This window comes from Zootoca vivipara, chromosome 3 (genome assembly GCF_963506605.1).
Source record: "Zootoca vivipara chromosome 3, rZooViv1.1, whole genome shotgun sequence".
NCBI lineage: Eukaryota > Metazoa > Chordata > Lepidosauria > Squamata > Lacertidae > Zootoca > Zootoca vivipara.
In genome coordinates this window covers 586,093-598,716 of record NC_083278.1, presented here as the reverse complement: position 1 = coordinate 598,716, position 12,624 = coordinate 586,093, and the positions used below count along the sequence as shown (strand labels likewise).

General features: G+C 44.4%; 1 protein-coding gene across 4 annotated transcripts in view; it reads right to left on the bottom strand.

Moving 5' to 3' along the window:
• The window catches only part of PKHD1 (PKHD1 ciliary IPT domain containing fibrocystin/polyductin), a 248,505-nt gene that overhangs the window by 174,422 nt on the left and 61,459 nt on the right, over nucleotides 1-12,624 (bottom strand). For all 4 annotated transcript variants that reach the window (XM_060272305.1, XM_035110412.2, XM_060272303.1 and 1 more), the window contains 2 exons: nucleotides 11,562-11,799; nucleotides 8,534-8,684 (listed from right to left, as the gene is read on the bottom strand). In XM_060272305.1, the coding sequence (XP_060128288.1) occupies nucleotides 8,534-8,684; nucleotides 11,562-11,799 (389 nt within the window). The remainder of the gene's footprint in view (nucleotides 1-8,533; nucleotides 8,685-11,561; nucleotides 11,800-12,624) is intronic.

The window sequence follows — 12,624 nt, the reverse complement described above, 5'->3', positions numbered from 1 at the left end:
TCTATCAGAGTTTTTTTTATAAAAAAAAATCATTGGAAAGGCACAAGAGCTGATAGTGGCATCAATCCTAGCCTGACACGGGCCAGGGTCAACCATTTATCTCTTCGCATTGCCTGTGGTAACAGTGGCAGCCATGTTGGCTCTCTCTTCGCAGCTTAACAACCTTGCAGAAGGCACATTTGTTCGTAAAGATAACATCTGCACTTAAACTTGGACTTTCAGTTGTTGTTGCTGCTGCTGCAGCATCGGCTACACACTAATCACACAGGACTTACTGTTCTCCTGGGGTGGGAGGTCATTTAATATAATTTTGAAAGACAACTGAGAAGAAATTCTGTGTCAATTGTGTCTTTCTTTATTGGGGGAGGTCTTGGGATCTTAACACGCAACAGGGCAAAGAGAGACTTGCGCCCATGGCCAACTTAGCTCACAAAAAGGGTGGTGTAATGTCAGAGGTTGTTGCGGCTACTCTAGAGTAACGGCTCTCCACATGCTTGTCTTTTAACAGTCTTTATTGGTGCACTCTATTTACAGTGTAGAGAGGTGTTGGAAACATGTCTGCTCATTCCGATCCAGAATCCGCCACTGCCCCCCCGGCGTGACTTCCTCCAACATAATAGCCTTGGGACAGTGAATCTCCTCCCCTTTCTCCTCCTCCGTAATTCCGGAACCGGGGGGAAAGGTCTACGCTCCGTGCTTTCCCTTTCCCCCCTTTCTCCTTCTCTCTCTTTCCGCCTGTGGAGCCGGGGCTCTCCCATGCTGCCAGAGACCTGGCACTCTCTCTCTGTTTCCTGACTAGCCTCTTCAGAGCCCGCGCTTCCATCGCTGCTTGGGGAGGAGCTGCTCCTGATGAGAGGGGGCGGTTCTCTATACTCTCTTCCCCTCACATGTAAGACAAATGCCTCCTGAACAGAATATGGAATAGGGGTAAGTTATGCCCGCTTTCCATAGTTGGGGTTGCTCTGTTAGGCAGAAGTAGATTCAGTACAGCACCATGGAATGGAATGGTTAGAGTTATCAGCCTGTGTGTTCCATAATGGTAATCGCTCAAGAGACTGGATTGTCACAGATCCGATGCTCCACCAGCTCGGTTTTCCCACCTTTGGGCTTCACATACATGGCATCTGCCCTAAAAGATGTATTCATACCACCTATGGTGCCAGGGGAGTAAGAAAAATCTGTACAAGGAAAACATTGTTAAAACAGCATGCTTGCATGATGATTAGGTCTGGTCTAGTGATCTGGAATAATAATCTGCCGGCTCACTAAGCATAATAGGTTCAAAGACATCCAAGCTTGGTCGAAACCTCCCATAAGCCCAGAGAGAACATCAGCATCTCGTATTGAGATGTTTACCCCCATCAGCATGTTTACCCCACCAGTGTCTCGGTGGTTGACATTTCATTAGATATCAGAGGTATAAGTGGACAGGTTATTCCTCTGGGCTTCCCCAGCCCCGTATTCAGAGTAGCATTTAGCCATCAGCTAATAAGCCACCAGCATCTTCGTTTCTAAAAAGGTTGAACTGCATTATTTACAGAAGCAGACTCCCCAGGTTAATCACAGGCTACGTTGCACATGCAGTGGATTCCAAAAGGAATACTAAGAGGTTCTGTCTTACACAAATAAATTCATTCATGCATGATCATCACCACATATCCTAATAGTGGACTTAGATGCTCAAGGCAGTGCACATAGTTCTCTATATTAACTTCACCATGGTAGATGGAGCTGGAAAATAGTGACTGTACGGCAGCTACATCATTCTGCCCGGACACTGAGGTCCAGCACCAAGGGCCTTCTGGCGGTTCCCTCGTTGCGAGAAGCCAAGTTGCAGGGAACTAGGCAGAGGGCCTTCTTGGTGGTGGCGCCTGCCCTGTGGAACGCCCTCCCAACAGATGTTAAAAAGGAAAACGACTACCAGACTTTTAGAAGACATCTGAAGGCAGCCCTGTTCAGGGAGGCTTTTAATGTTTAATAGATTATTGTGTTTTATTCTTCTGTTGGAAGCCGCCCAGAGTGGCTGGGGAGACCCGGCCAGATGGGCGGGGTATAAATAATAAATTATTATTATTAGCTACTTACAGGGCCAGCCCACCCATGAGGCAAGGAGGGGTGACTGCCTCGGGAGGCAGGAGCTGCAGATCCGGCTTCCAAAGAATGCCTTGCCCGCTGCTGCTGCCACAGGCCACCTCTACAGTGGCCTCTCGCTGAACAAGAGGCACTGCTAGTCTCCTGCTAGTTTATTTGGTTTTCCAGATTAAAATTTTACAGTCATATATTGAACCTAGATCATAAAAACAAGATTCCAAGGAATCTCCTGGACCTCCATCCTCCCCTTTGTGGGTCCAATTATTATTAATCATTTCCTCCTGCATCTTTTATGATGATCCAAATCTTTTACATCTCCATTATATCCAAAATTCACCATTAAACTGCAAGTGGTATTCCAATCCTACTAATGATTTTAACTGTTTACAATAGTCTTTAAGATAAGTTATAAATTTCCCCCATTCTTTATTAAAATTTTGGTCTTTCTGATTTCGGATTCTTCCGGTCATTTTAGCCGTTTTGGCATTGTCCATCAAGTGCTGTTTATTTAATTTATATTCAGCCTTTTCTCCCAAAGGATCCCAGGGCAGCAAACACATCCGCAGCAAAAAAACAAACAAAAATCAAAAAAATAAAGCATTCTAAAAACACTTTCTCATCCAGTGAGAGCTTCCAGAAACGGTGGATGCCTGGGTAAACAGGAATATTTTCCCATTCCTCCTAAAAGTCAATCATGATAGAGACAGAAGCACCTCACTGGGGGAGGGGGGGTATTCCAAACATGGGGAACCACCACTGAATAGGCCCTGTCATGGGTCAACAGCAACCAGGCAGCTCCCACTGGCAGGAAATAACAAGGCCTTCCTGTACCAGTGTCCAAAGCCCTGAAAAACTTAGGCCTAGGATAAAACCACTTCCGGATTACATGGAGGTGGTGTTGTGGGCTTGGCCCGACTGAGATCTCACGATGGGGGCTGAGAGATCAGCCCCCTCGCGAGGGGGGAGTTCCCGCCTCCGTCATACCCGGGCTGGCCAATCGGGTCAGCCGGGGGGCGGGGATTCCCCTCTTTTAAACGGAGATGGAGGCGGGGACTCAGCCTCTTTCACCCCGGCTACCCAGCGCGATCAGATCACCCACCCACCCGTCCTTTAGGCTAGGCAGGTCAGGCAGGTTAGGCCGACGCTGCTATGGACATTGGTTGGTCGCCCCGGTTGGCCTGGTAGGACTTTTTCCACTTGGACTAGCCAAACTGGTTTTTTCGCCTACCTCATAGCAATTCATCACAACTGGGTTTGGCGGTTAGGCATTGGAAATTTGCATAAATAAAGAAGGGGGCAGATTACGTCATCCTCTGCCCGAAATTGGAGATTTAATCCCGTTAAAGGGGTTCCGGGGGCGGTAGCTTTGTCCTGAGCCTACAGAGGTCAGGGCCTTATGGCACCCCCCAACGGTGGCCACAGGAGGTGTCTCAGTAGATGTACATCATTGGGTTCCTTTCTGGTGGTTAATTTCTCCCAGACTGTAACACACGGGTTACAGTCGGATATAGTCGGTTAGGGTCCAATGCCTAAGCCAATACCGCTCAACATTCGTAACCAATAAAGTTGTGGCCTTTTCACCCACTTAAAATTAATTCACTGTGTCTTGCGTCTTATTTCCTGGGGAGGGAGGGACATTGCCACACAACTACCCCACCACATATGCCTCAAGTCAATCACTGAGATCATCTGGCAAAGGCAGTTTTATTTCGGGGGGGGGGGGCTTTGCACCATGAATGCTATACTAACGTTCTATTTTCTGATTTTTTAAAATAAAAAACCCCTACATTTTAAATTTTGTATGCTGCATGCTTTGTTTTTTGGTAAGCTATTTGAGACATGATGTGAAAACAGGGTATAAATGTATTAGAATAAATAAATGCAGAAGGAGAAAAGCAACTTGGAAGAGAGATTCATATGTGACACAGGAGCAGACAGAATGGGAAAACCCAAGTGCTTGTGTTCCCCATCTCTTTCACATTAAGATGCACAAACACAAAGCTAAGTCTGCAAGTGAAGTGTGAGCATCTTAATGCAGACAATGTTATGGAAATCCCTATTTGACTATTTGACTATTTGACTCATTAGGACGTACGCCTAAAAAGGCAAGTTACTAATTTGTCCCTTCCTGCCCTAAGGGAAGGTCACTTTCTAAACTTGGAAACAGGAAAATATTTTTAGGAACACTTAGGGGGAGAAGGAAAAGAGCTGGCTTTTGGAAATCATCAGATCTGGGAAGATATGTCCCGAAGCCAAAATCAATGTTAAATTGATTCCGATAAGAGTGCGTCACAAGAGTCTGCACGCAGATAACGGGAAAAGACCAAACAATGAATGCTCAGGAAGTGGGTTTCTTTTCCTAAACTTTGCTCTCTCTTTTTGTAATTATCTGTTCTGCATATTTTCCTGACCGTATTCCTCCATTTGTTTTACTATTCTCTTCTTCACTCTACTGGCTCTCAAAGATCATCAATAAAAGACTGAATATTTGAGGTCCAGCTGACTAAGTTTTCACAACATGCATCAAGCAGCTTACTAAAAAAAACTAAACATGCAGCAAACAAAATTTAAAATGTAGGTTTTAAAAAATCAGAAAATAGAACATTAGAATCACACTTCATAAAATCATAGAACTGTAGAGTTGGAAGGGACCCTAAGTGTCACCTAGTCCAAACCCATGTAATGAAAACCTCCAAGGAAGAAGAGTCCTCCACCCCAGAGGCCCTTCCACTGTCAAACAGCTCTTACTATCAGAGAGTTCTTCCTTCATTCATGTTTCCTCACACATTGGCAATACAGCCAGCAGCAGCCCACAACCTATGGGGCTTCCACTCTTCTCTTCCACTGCTCTCAACACTGCCAACTCCATTTCATCCAAGTCTCATCCATCTCTCACTATATTTTCACTTTACACTACACTATATTTTCACTTTTAGCACGAGATGGTCCAAATCCCATCTAAGCCGTCTGACATAAAAGTCCCTCTTCATGCCACAATACCTGCCAAGAGACATCCTATCAAAAGTAAAGTGTTTCCAGAAATCCGTATCTAAACATTTATTGTTATTGTTCAAATCAAGCTTTTGCCATCATGCTACAATGCAGATCATACAAGTCCAACGAGCTTTTCAATGTGCCACCAATTTGTCAATGAGTTCTAAACATGCACATGTCTATTTCCTTCGTGACTCATATCCCCTCGCATGGGTATACTTTGCCTGGTCAGAATGGAGTGCAGAGCCAGGAGGACGATGCGAACACAATTAATCGTCCAGCTCAATGTGAGGGCAGGGTTTCAGTGCTAAACCTTTGCGGCAAACTAGCATCCACTCCAGAAGAACAAACCACCTCCTATTTGTGCTTTAATAATAGATTTGTGTGCTTATTCTTTAATATTACAATAATGTCTGATTATTTTTAAGTGTATGGGACCCAGGTGGCACTGTGTGTTAAACCACAGAACCTAGGGCTTGCTGATCAGAAGGTTGGCGGTTCGAATCCCTGCGACGGGGTGAGCTCCCGTTGCTCGGTCCCAGCTCCTGCCAACCTAGCAGTTCGAAAGCACGTCAAAGTGCAAGTAGATAAATAGGAACCGCTACAGCGGGAAGGTAAACGGCGTTTCCGTGTGCTGCTCTGGTTCGCCAGAAGTGGCTTTGTCATGCTGGCCACATGACCTGGAAGCTGTACGCCAGCTCCCTCGGCCAATAATGCGAGATGGGCGCGCAACCCCAGAGTTGGTCACGACTGGACCTAATGGTCAGGGGCCCCTTTACCTTTACCTTTTATTTTTAAGTGTACACACTTTAACATGTACACTAACCACAGCCTGCCCGCTAGGTACTTTAACACTAAAGAATACTCAGCATTCCCAGCACTTACATAAATGAATTAAATATTTTGAAGGAGGAGAGATGGAAATGTTCACAGCAATGTATCTCTAAACTTCCCATGCACAAAATAGTTTTCAGGGTGTTTTTTTTACTCGGTGACAAGGCAATAGTTTCAGGAGAGCATTTGTTTCACACTTTGACATCCCAGAATCATCAAGTAGAGATCAATTTTTCAACTGAATTAATTATTTTCTTTTAAGCCAAGAAGGTTAAGTGCCTATTGATAATACAGAGCTTCATCCTCAATATATGTGGAGGTGCATTAAATCCTTGGAGTCCAGTGTGCAAGGGAAAAGGTGATGTCCCATTACTTCCCTGACATTTTGCACCTCTTGCTAATAGCACCATTATTGCAACCCAATGTACAAGATGCCATTAATGCATTTCTCTGACTGGTACCATTATTTCCAGTGGAAAGGTAAGGCCAGTTTGCATGACATGATTTAAGCCTCTACAAAGAAGCATGCATATACCGCATGGTGTCATAAATCTTAGCAGGGGGCTGTCAACTAAAATGGAAACCTTTTATCTGACCTGCCCCTTCCCCCATACATATTCACATACATGCTACTTGGGTTTCAGTTAGCAAACAGAAGTTTCTTTAAGCCACAAATACGCACAAGGCAGTCACTTAGGTGGCCTAGTCGCTAGGCAGCACCATGGACAGAAGAGAGCTTGCTTCTATGAACAGAAAGGACCAGCCTAAAGCAGATTTTATGATCAGGAAACTCATGGTGCAAATCAACCAGGTTCTGGGGTATGATTTAGGAATAATCTCTCCAAGAGCCCATCCAGAAATTATGTTTCTTCTGTTACAGAGTTAACAGTATTGAGTAGATATACAAAAGGGAGCTATGCAGACTGGTAATATAACTCTGCAAAATACAGAACTCCTAAATTGTCTCCAAATTATTTGACATGCAGATGGTGCAAGATAACCCAGAAAAGTATTGGTGGCCTGGAAATGGGGAAAGTTTTTTGGGGGGGCAGTGATTAATCTTTGATAGCTCATTCACACATGCATTTGATGCTACATTCAACAAGTTGTGAATGCCTGGATAGCTTAGTTGGTTAGAGGTGCTGATAATCCCAAGGTTGCAGGTTCAATCCCTGTATGGGACAATTGCATATTCCTGCATTGCAGGGGGTTGGACTAAATGATCCTCAGGGTCTCTTCCGACTCTACAATTCTATTATCTATTCTATGACCTATGAACCAGCCCATGATGATGGGGAGAATCTGAACATTCTTCCAAACAAGACTCTTTAAGAAACTATCACTACCGGGAAGAGAGATTGCTCAGTTACTTCTGCTTGTGTGTTTATTTAAAATAGTTATACCCTACCCTTTTCATATTGTTCAAGGCAATTTACAGAAATAGTAGACATGTAACATAATTGTCTGCATCCAATGTAGCACTAAAGGGAACATTCCATTAGAGCAAGGATTTCTTCTTGCATAATGGAACATTCCCCCCCTCCCCTCTCAATCTGACCTGGGGTTCCCCCCCCCCCAACCCCCAGAGCAGATCTGGGAACTTTGCAGGGCATGTCTTGAAGAAGGAGGAGGGATCCTGTTGCGCTAGCACTAATCCTTGCGCTAGCACAACTATTTACTTGCATATTTCCTATTAAAATAGTGACATACTGTATAAAAGAAAATCAGTAAAGGCCAGCAATGAGTTTAAAACCAACTGCAGGGTTGTTGTTTTTTGTAAGATAATTTTTTAAATAAAAAAAGCATTCACACTGCCCCACACGGAATGTAGAGCCATATGGACACACTGTTAAGACCATATTCATGGAAGGCAATCTTACTCAGCTACGAGTGATTGTCTGGGCAGCTACCATCTCTGGGAGAACAAGGGAAGGCAAAGAAGGAGAGGCTGAGAGAGATAAGTTATCTGTGCTTCTCAGAGCATGCAGGGACACAAAACCAACTTATCTATCTATCTATCTATCTATGTATCAAATGATGATCTTTTCAAATTGATTTGGGTTCCAGTGTGGGGCAGTACCAAAACAGAGTGCTCTAGAATTGTAACTGTCATTCTCTCTCAAGAAATAAATGTGGCAGAAGTCTGCCTAGCTACCCCAACATAGCCATAAAGAGAAGCATTGTCATCTGCCTTTTTCAACTGGTGAGCAGCCCGTAAAGAATGATAAGTTTCCATAATGGCTCAGAAAAGGCCCCACAATAATCTGTGATCAGGATCTCTGATTTGAGCAACAGAGACAGGAAGAAGTATCGAATTAGGAAGAGTGCTTGCATTTATAAGAAAAGGCTTTGCAAAAATAAAAAAGATAACAATAAGCTATAAAGGGCAATTAAAAGAAATAGGGCAGGTCTCATTCATATTTGATAAACCATATGACTAACCATCGTTTCCACTGCTGTGCTTTAGAAATGCTATTCAAAGTTGGATAGCGGTTAAAATTATATATTGCCTGTGCCTGGCCTAAACTGTTTTTTTCCCCTCTTAAATGTACACAATATTACAAATTTAATTTTAAGCTGTTTGAATCAGTCTATAAAAAAGATTTGATTATACCTGAGTGTTCTGGCCCCGCTCTTTCCATATCTCAGTAATCTTGGCGGTAATTGGCTGATTAGGTTCCTCACACTCCATCTCTGCCTCAGTTTCCATGGTAATGTTACAGGAGCTATTATAGATGAGAACTTCATCTCTTTCCACTTTAGGGCTGAAACGGGAAGGGAGGTTAAATGGGGTGTCATCAATCTTAATGAAATGCAATTATTTTTACTCTTATTAATCATCGCAAGCCATTAGCTTGTGGCAACTGCAGGCCACCATTTGTCAAACTTTGTGCAAATTTCTGTAATTTTGTTTCCATTCTTTTATTGTTTATTTGTTTTGCCTCCCCACCCCCTTTATCTACAAACCCTCTCCACAAAAATACACATAGGAAATGTTTTTCAGTGGTGCCGATCAACATGTATGTACAGATTCAGTTCCAGGACGGAGTAAACACAAGAACAGGCAACTAAAGAAAACAGACACTGCTTGAGTCAAAAATGGCAGCGAACCCCAGGTAGCGCTTGTCTCCTTTCCCTCTCTTACTCACACTTAATCCTGGGGAATGAATAACTTGCAACTCCCTTAGGGCAAGCGCAGAAATTGGAAAAACCACACAACTGGCTAACTGGTCCCTAATTCCAACTGTGAAAAAATGAGCTCATTTAGGGTTCCAATTCCTGCTACCCAGCTGATAGCAATGATGCTTTCTTGCTAGCACTGGAACATTAACTTAGTAAATTAATTAAACTTACTTAACAGCCCAGGCTAAGCAGATTCGATATATGTGCCAGTTAGTTTAACAGCCCCCACCCCACCCCCGGAAATCTCTTCTCTCATTGGGAAGTGGGAGATGGGGTGGGGAAAAGTAATAATAATGGAAATAGCAAAGGGGTGCTCTTAATTAGGCCCGCTTGCTAACAGCTGCTCACTTGGGTGGGGAACTTCTAAAGTTTTAGTATCTATTTCCACCTACCAGAACAACCATTTTCATTCCTTTCAGCTGCCTTAAAAAACTCAGATTTACTTGCCCCCTAATACTCTGTGTTTGTGAGGGGGTTTATTCCCCCCCCCAAATTCTGCATTTTTCCTCAGGACCATCACAGGAGAGAGAAAAGTGGCACAACTGCCCATCTGGGTGGTGATGGTTTTGCAGGATTTGTCTGCTTTAACGGTATTAACATGGCGAGAAGACCTTCAGCAGAGAAAACTTTTTTCCTCACAGATACAGAGATGCTGTTGCTTGGGATGCACAGAAGCCCTATTAGGCAAAGCAGTTGGCATCCCAACTGGGCTTCTTGTGTTCCCAACAGTATCCTGAGAAACAGAAACAGACATTTGGGAAATTCTCCCACAGATTATGTGACTGGTGCAAACCAAGCAGGCCTCATGTATCTTCAACAGTTACAGAAAGGCCAGAATTAGGGAAGTGCTGCTCTTTTTGCCCCTGCAAGACAAATGTGCTTGCCAAAATCCAGTGGATCTAAAGCTGCCAGAGCCCCAGGGCCACCCCCACCCTGTATCGGCCCACTCTGGGGCCATTCCACTGGCTACCACTTACAGGAGATCTGGCGGAGGGAGCTTATCCTGCCCTCTTGGGCAGAGCTGAGAACAGCTCCCTATCAGGGCACTCCTCTACAGGGGGGCTGCCATCGCTCTGCTGCACACATGGAGGCAGCAGGAGAGAGGAGGCAGCCACTGGGCCTGGAGTTGCCAAGCTTTTTTAATGACCCTGCTGCTGCGCTTCCAACCGATGCCTGGCAACACATATCTAGCATATAGCGTATTTTTCCCGTGTATTAGACAAGGGTTTTTTATTTAAAAATTAGGTTAAAAATCTTGGCTCGTGTTATACACAGGTAGTGCTGAGGGGGGGGGTGTACAATTGGCTGCAGCCACGAGTTGGCGATTCTCCGGGGTGATCTGGCAGCGGATTGGTGCTTGTGTGAAGGGTCGTGGGTGATTGGCTACCACTGAGGCAATTGGGCAGCATGCAATTGTCAGCGTCTGTTCAGAGGGGGTGAGCAATTTTTGGCATTCCCCCCCCCAAAAAAGCTCAACAACTCTGGGCAATTCCCCTAAAGAAAGCTTAACAATTCTTGGCAATCTCCCACCATTTTCTTTTTGAGTCCCACAAAATAGTGGGCGTCTTATACATGGGGGCGTGTTATACGCGGAAAAATACGGTAAGTTTGCAAAGTTGAAACCCAGAAATGCCCATCTTTACATTAAAAAAAATCTGCTCCTGTATAAGGACACCGAGTAACTTTGATTTCTGGCATTTCCCTCCCATCTTGTTATGAACAGTATTTCAGGTGAGTTGCAAGGGAGGGAAGAACCCTTAAAAGGTGAGGAGCTACAACAGCTACCAGAAATCTAACTTCAGCAGTAGATTTGAAGGCAAAATGAGAGTCTCTGATTTACAACCTGGCAACTCTAACTGTTAAAACACAGGACTAGAACTAGTAAAAATCCTAGTGTACAACCGTCGATAATGTAGTCAGTTCCCCAAACACCCGGCCAATGTTACCACAAGGAGGAATTGGTACCAAATGATTCACATGCGTCAGTAACACTGGACCTTAAGCCAACGGCAACCCTGGTTGTCTGTACGTGATGAATAAACACTGAATGGGCACTCTGAATATTGCTTAGGTTGTTGACTCGAAGTAGTGAAGGGGGGGAACGTTCTTCTGCTTTTCATAATCCGTGATCCCCCCCCCCAGTGGCATTCACCAGATGTTGCTTTGAATCAGAACACACACATACACTCGCAGGAACAAAGTAAGCTGTTTACTAGATGGATCTTCTGGTTTCCCTCAGACTCAAATAATGCTTTAAAAAGACAAAGGAAGAGATGCTTTGATATCAACAATGAATGGATTTCACGTTCAATCAGGCAGATCTCTGCTATCTTCAGCCTAGCAAGTGCAGCGACATGCCTGTTCCCCAGTTTGTGACCCATCCCTACAAAACTTGAGTGCTCCTTACAAAACAGTGCACTGGAGCCTAGCCACTGTCAAGCGGAAGGATCATGTCTAACCTGATAAGAAGGCCAGCAAAATGGATGCCAGGTGAGTTGACAGAAGCCTTGCGAGGCAGCGAAGAGGAACATGTCGAATCGTCACAAAGGTATCGGTACGGTGTGGCTGCGGTCACAACAGAAGCCCTTGCTCTGATTTGGATGTCACACTGGATCAGTGCTGCACCTAGCTGCTTCCAGTCATCATCTCCCTTATCTTCCAAAGAGCATGCCAAGCCACACAGAACTGCTATGGATGCTGGAGAAGAGAGAGCAGCAGGAGGGGGAGGGAAATCACCAACCATCAATAGTAGAATAGGTACTGCCACTTTCCTTTGGTGAGGCTTGCTCCTGTTTGCCTTGCAAAAAGTGATGGGGGGAGTTTAGCCTACTCAGTTGGTTTGTCACGCTACTGCTAAAAGCACAAGGGGGAAGGCGAGTTAAAAGTTGCCAGCCTTGAATAAGGAAGCACTTTCATTGGCTAGTTTCTTATCCCAGCTTTGTTACTATTAACATTAAAGCTTTGTCAGGGTGGAATGATTTTGCTGTATTTTGCCATTGGGTATCACTTGGACTGAAGGGCAGCATGGAAACCTATCCAATAAAAATGAACAAACTACACTTCACATGCAGTTCCACCATTCTTTTTCTAGACTTTTGTTTAATAAAATGCAGCCATGGAGCCTGCAATTTGGAGGAGGAAATGGATCCAGATAGGTCAACCCCAACATCTGTTTTTATCACAATTGGTACATACTCTTTGTTTTCCAACACAGGGGTATAAAAACTGCTGCAGGTAATAGTAGGAAGGTGGTGTAAAGAGAAAGGCCAAAGAAGCCTCTCTTCCCCCTTTCAAATTATGGCCTTAACAACTGGATTTTGCTTTCTAAAAATCTGTAGTGTAAAAAAGAACTACACAACAAGAACTTCAGCCTTCAGTCATTGATTATCTAAGGCGGTGGTCAGCAAACTTTTCCAGCAGGGGGCCGGTCCACCGTCCCTCAGACCCTGTGGGGGGGCGGACCATATTTGGGGGGAGGAATATGAACAAATTCCTATGCCCCACAAATAACCCAGAGATGCA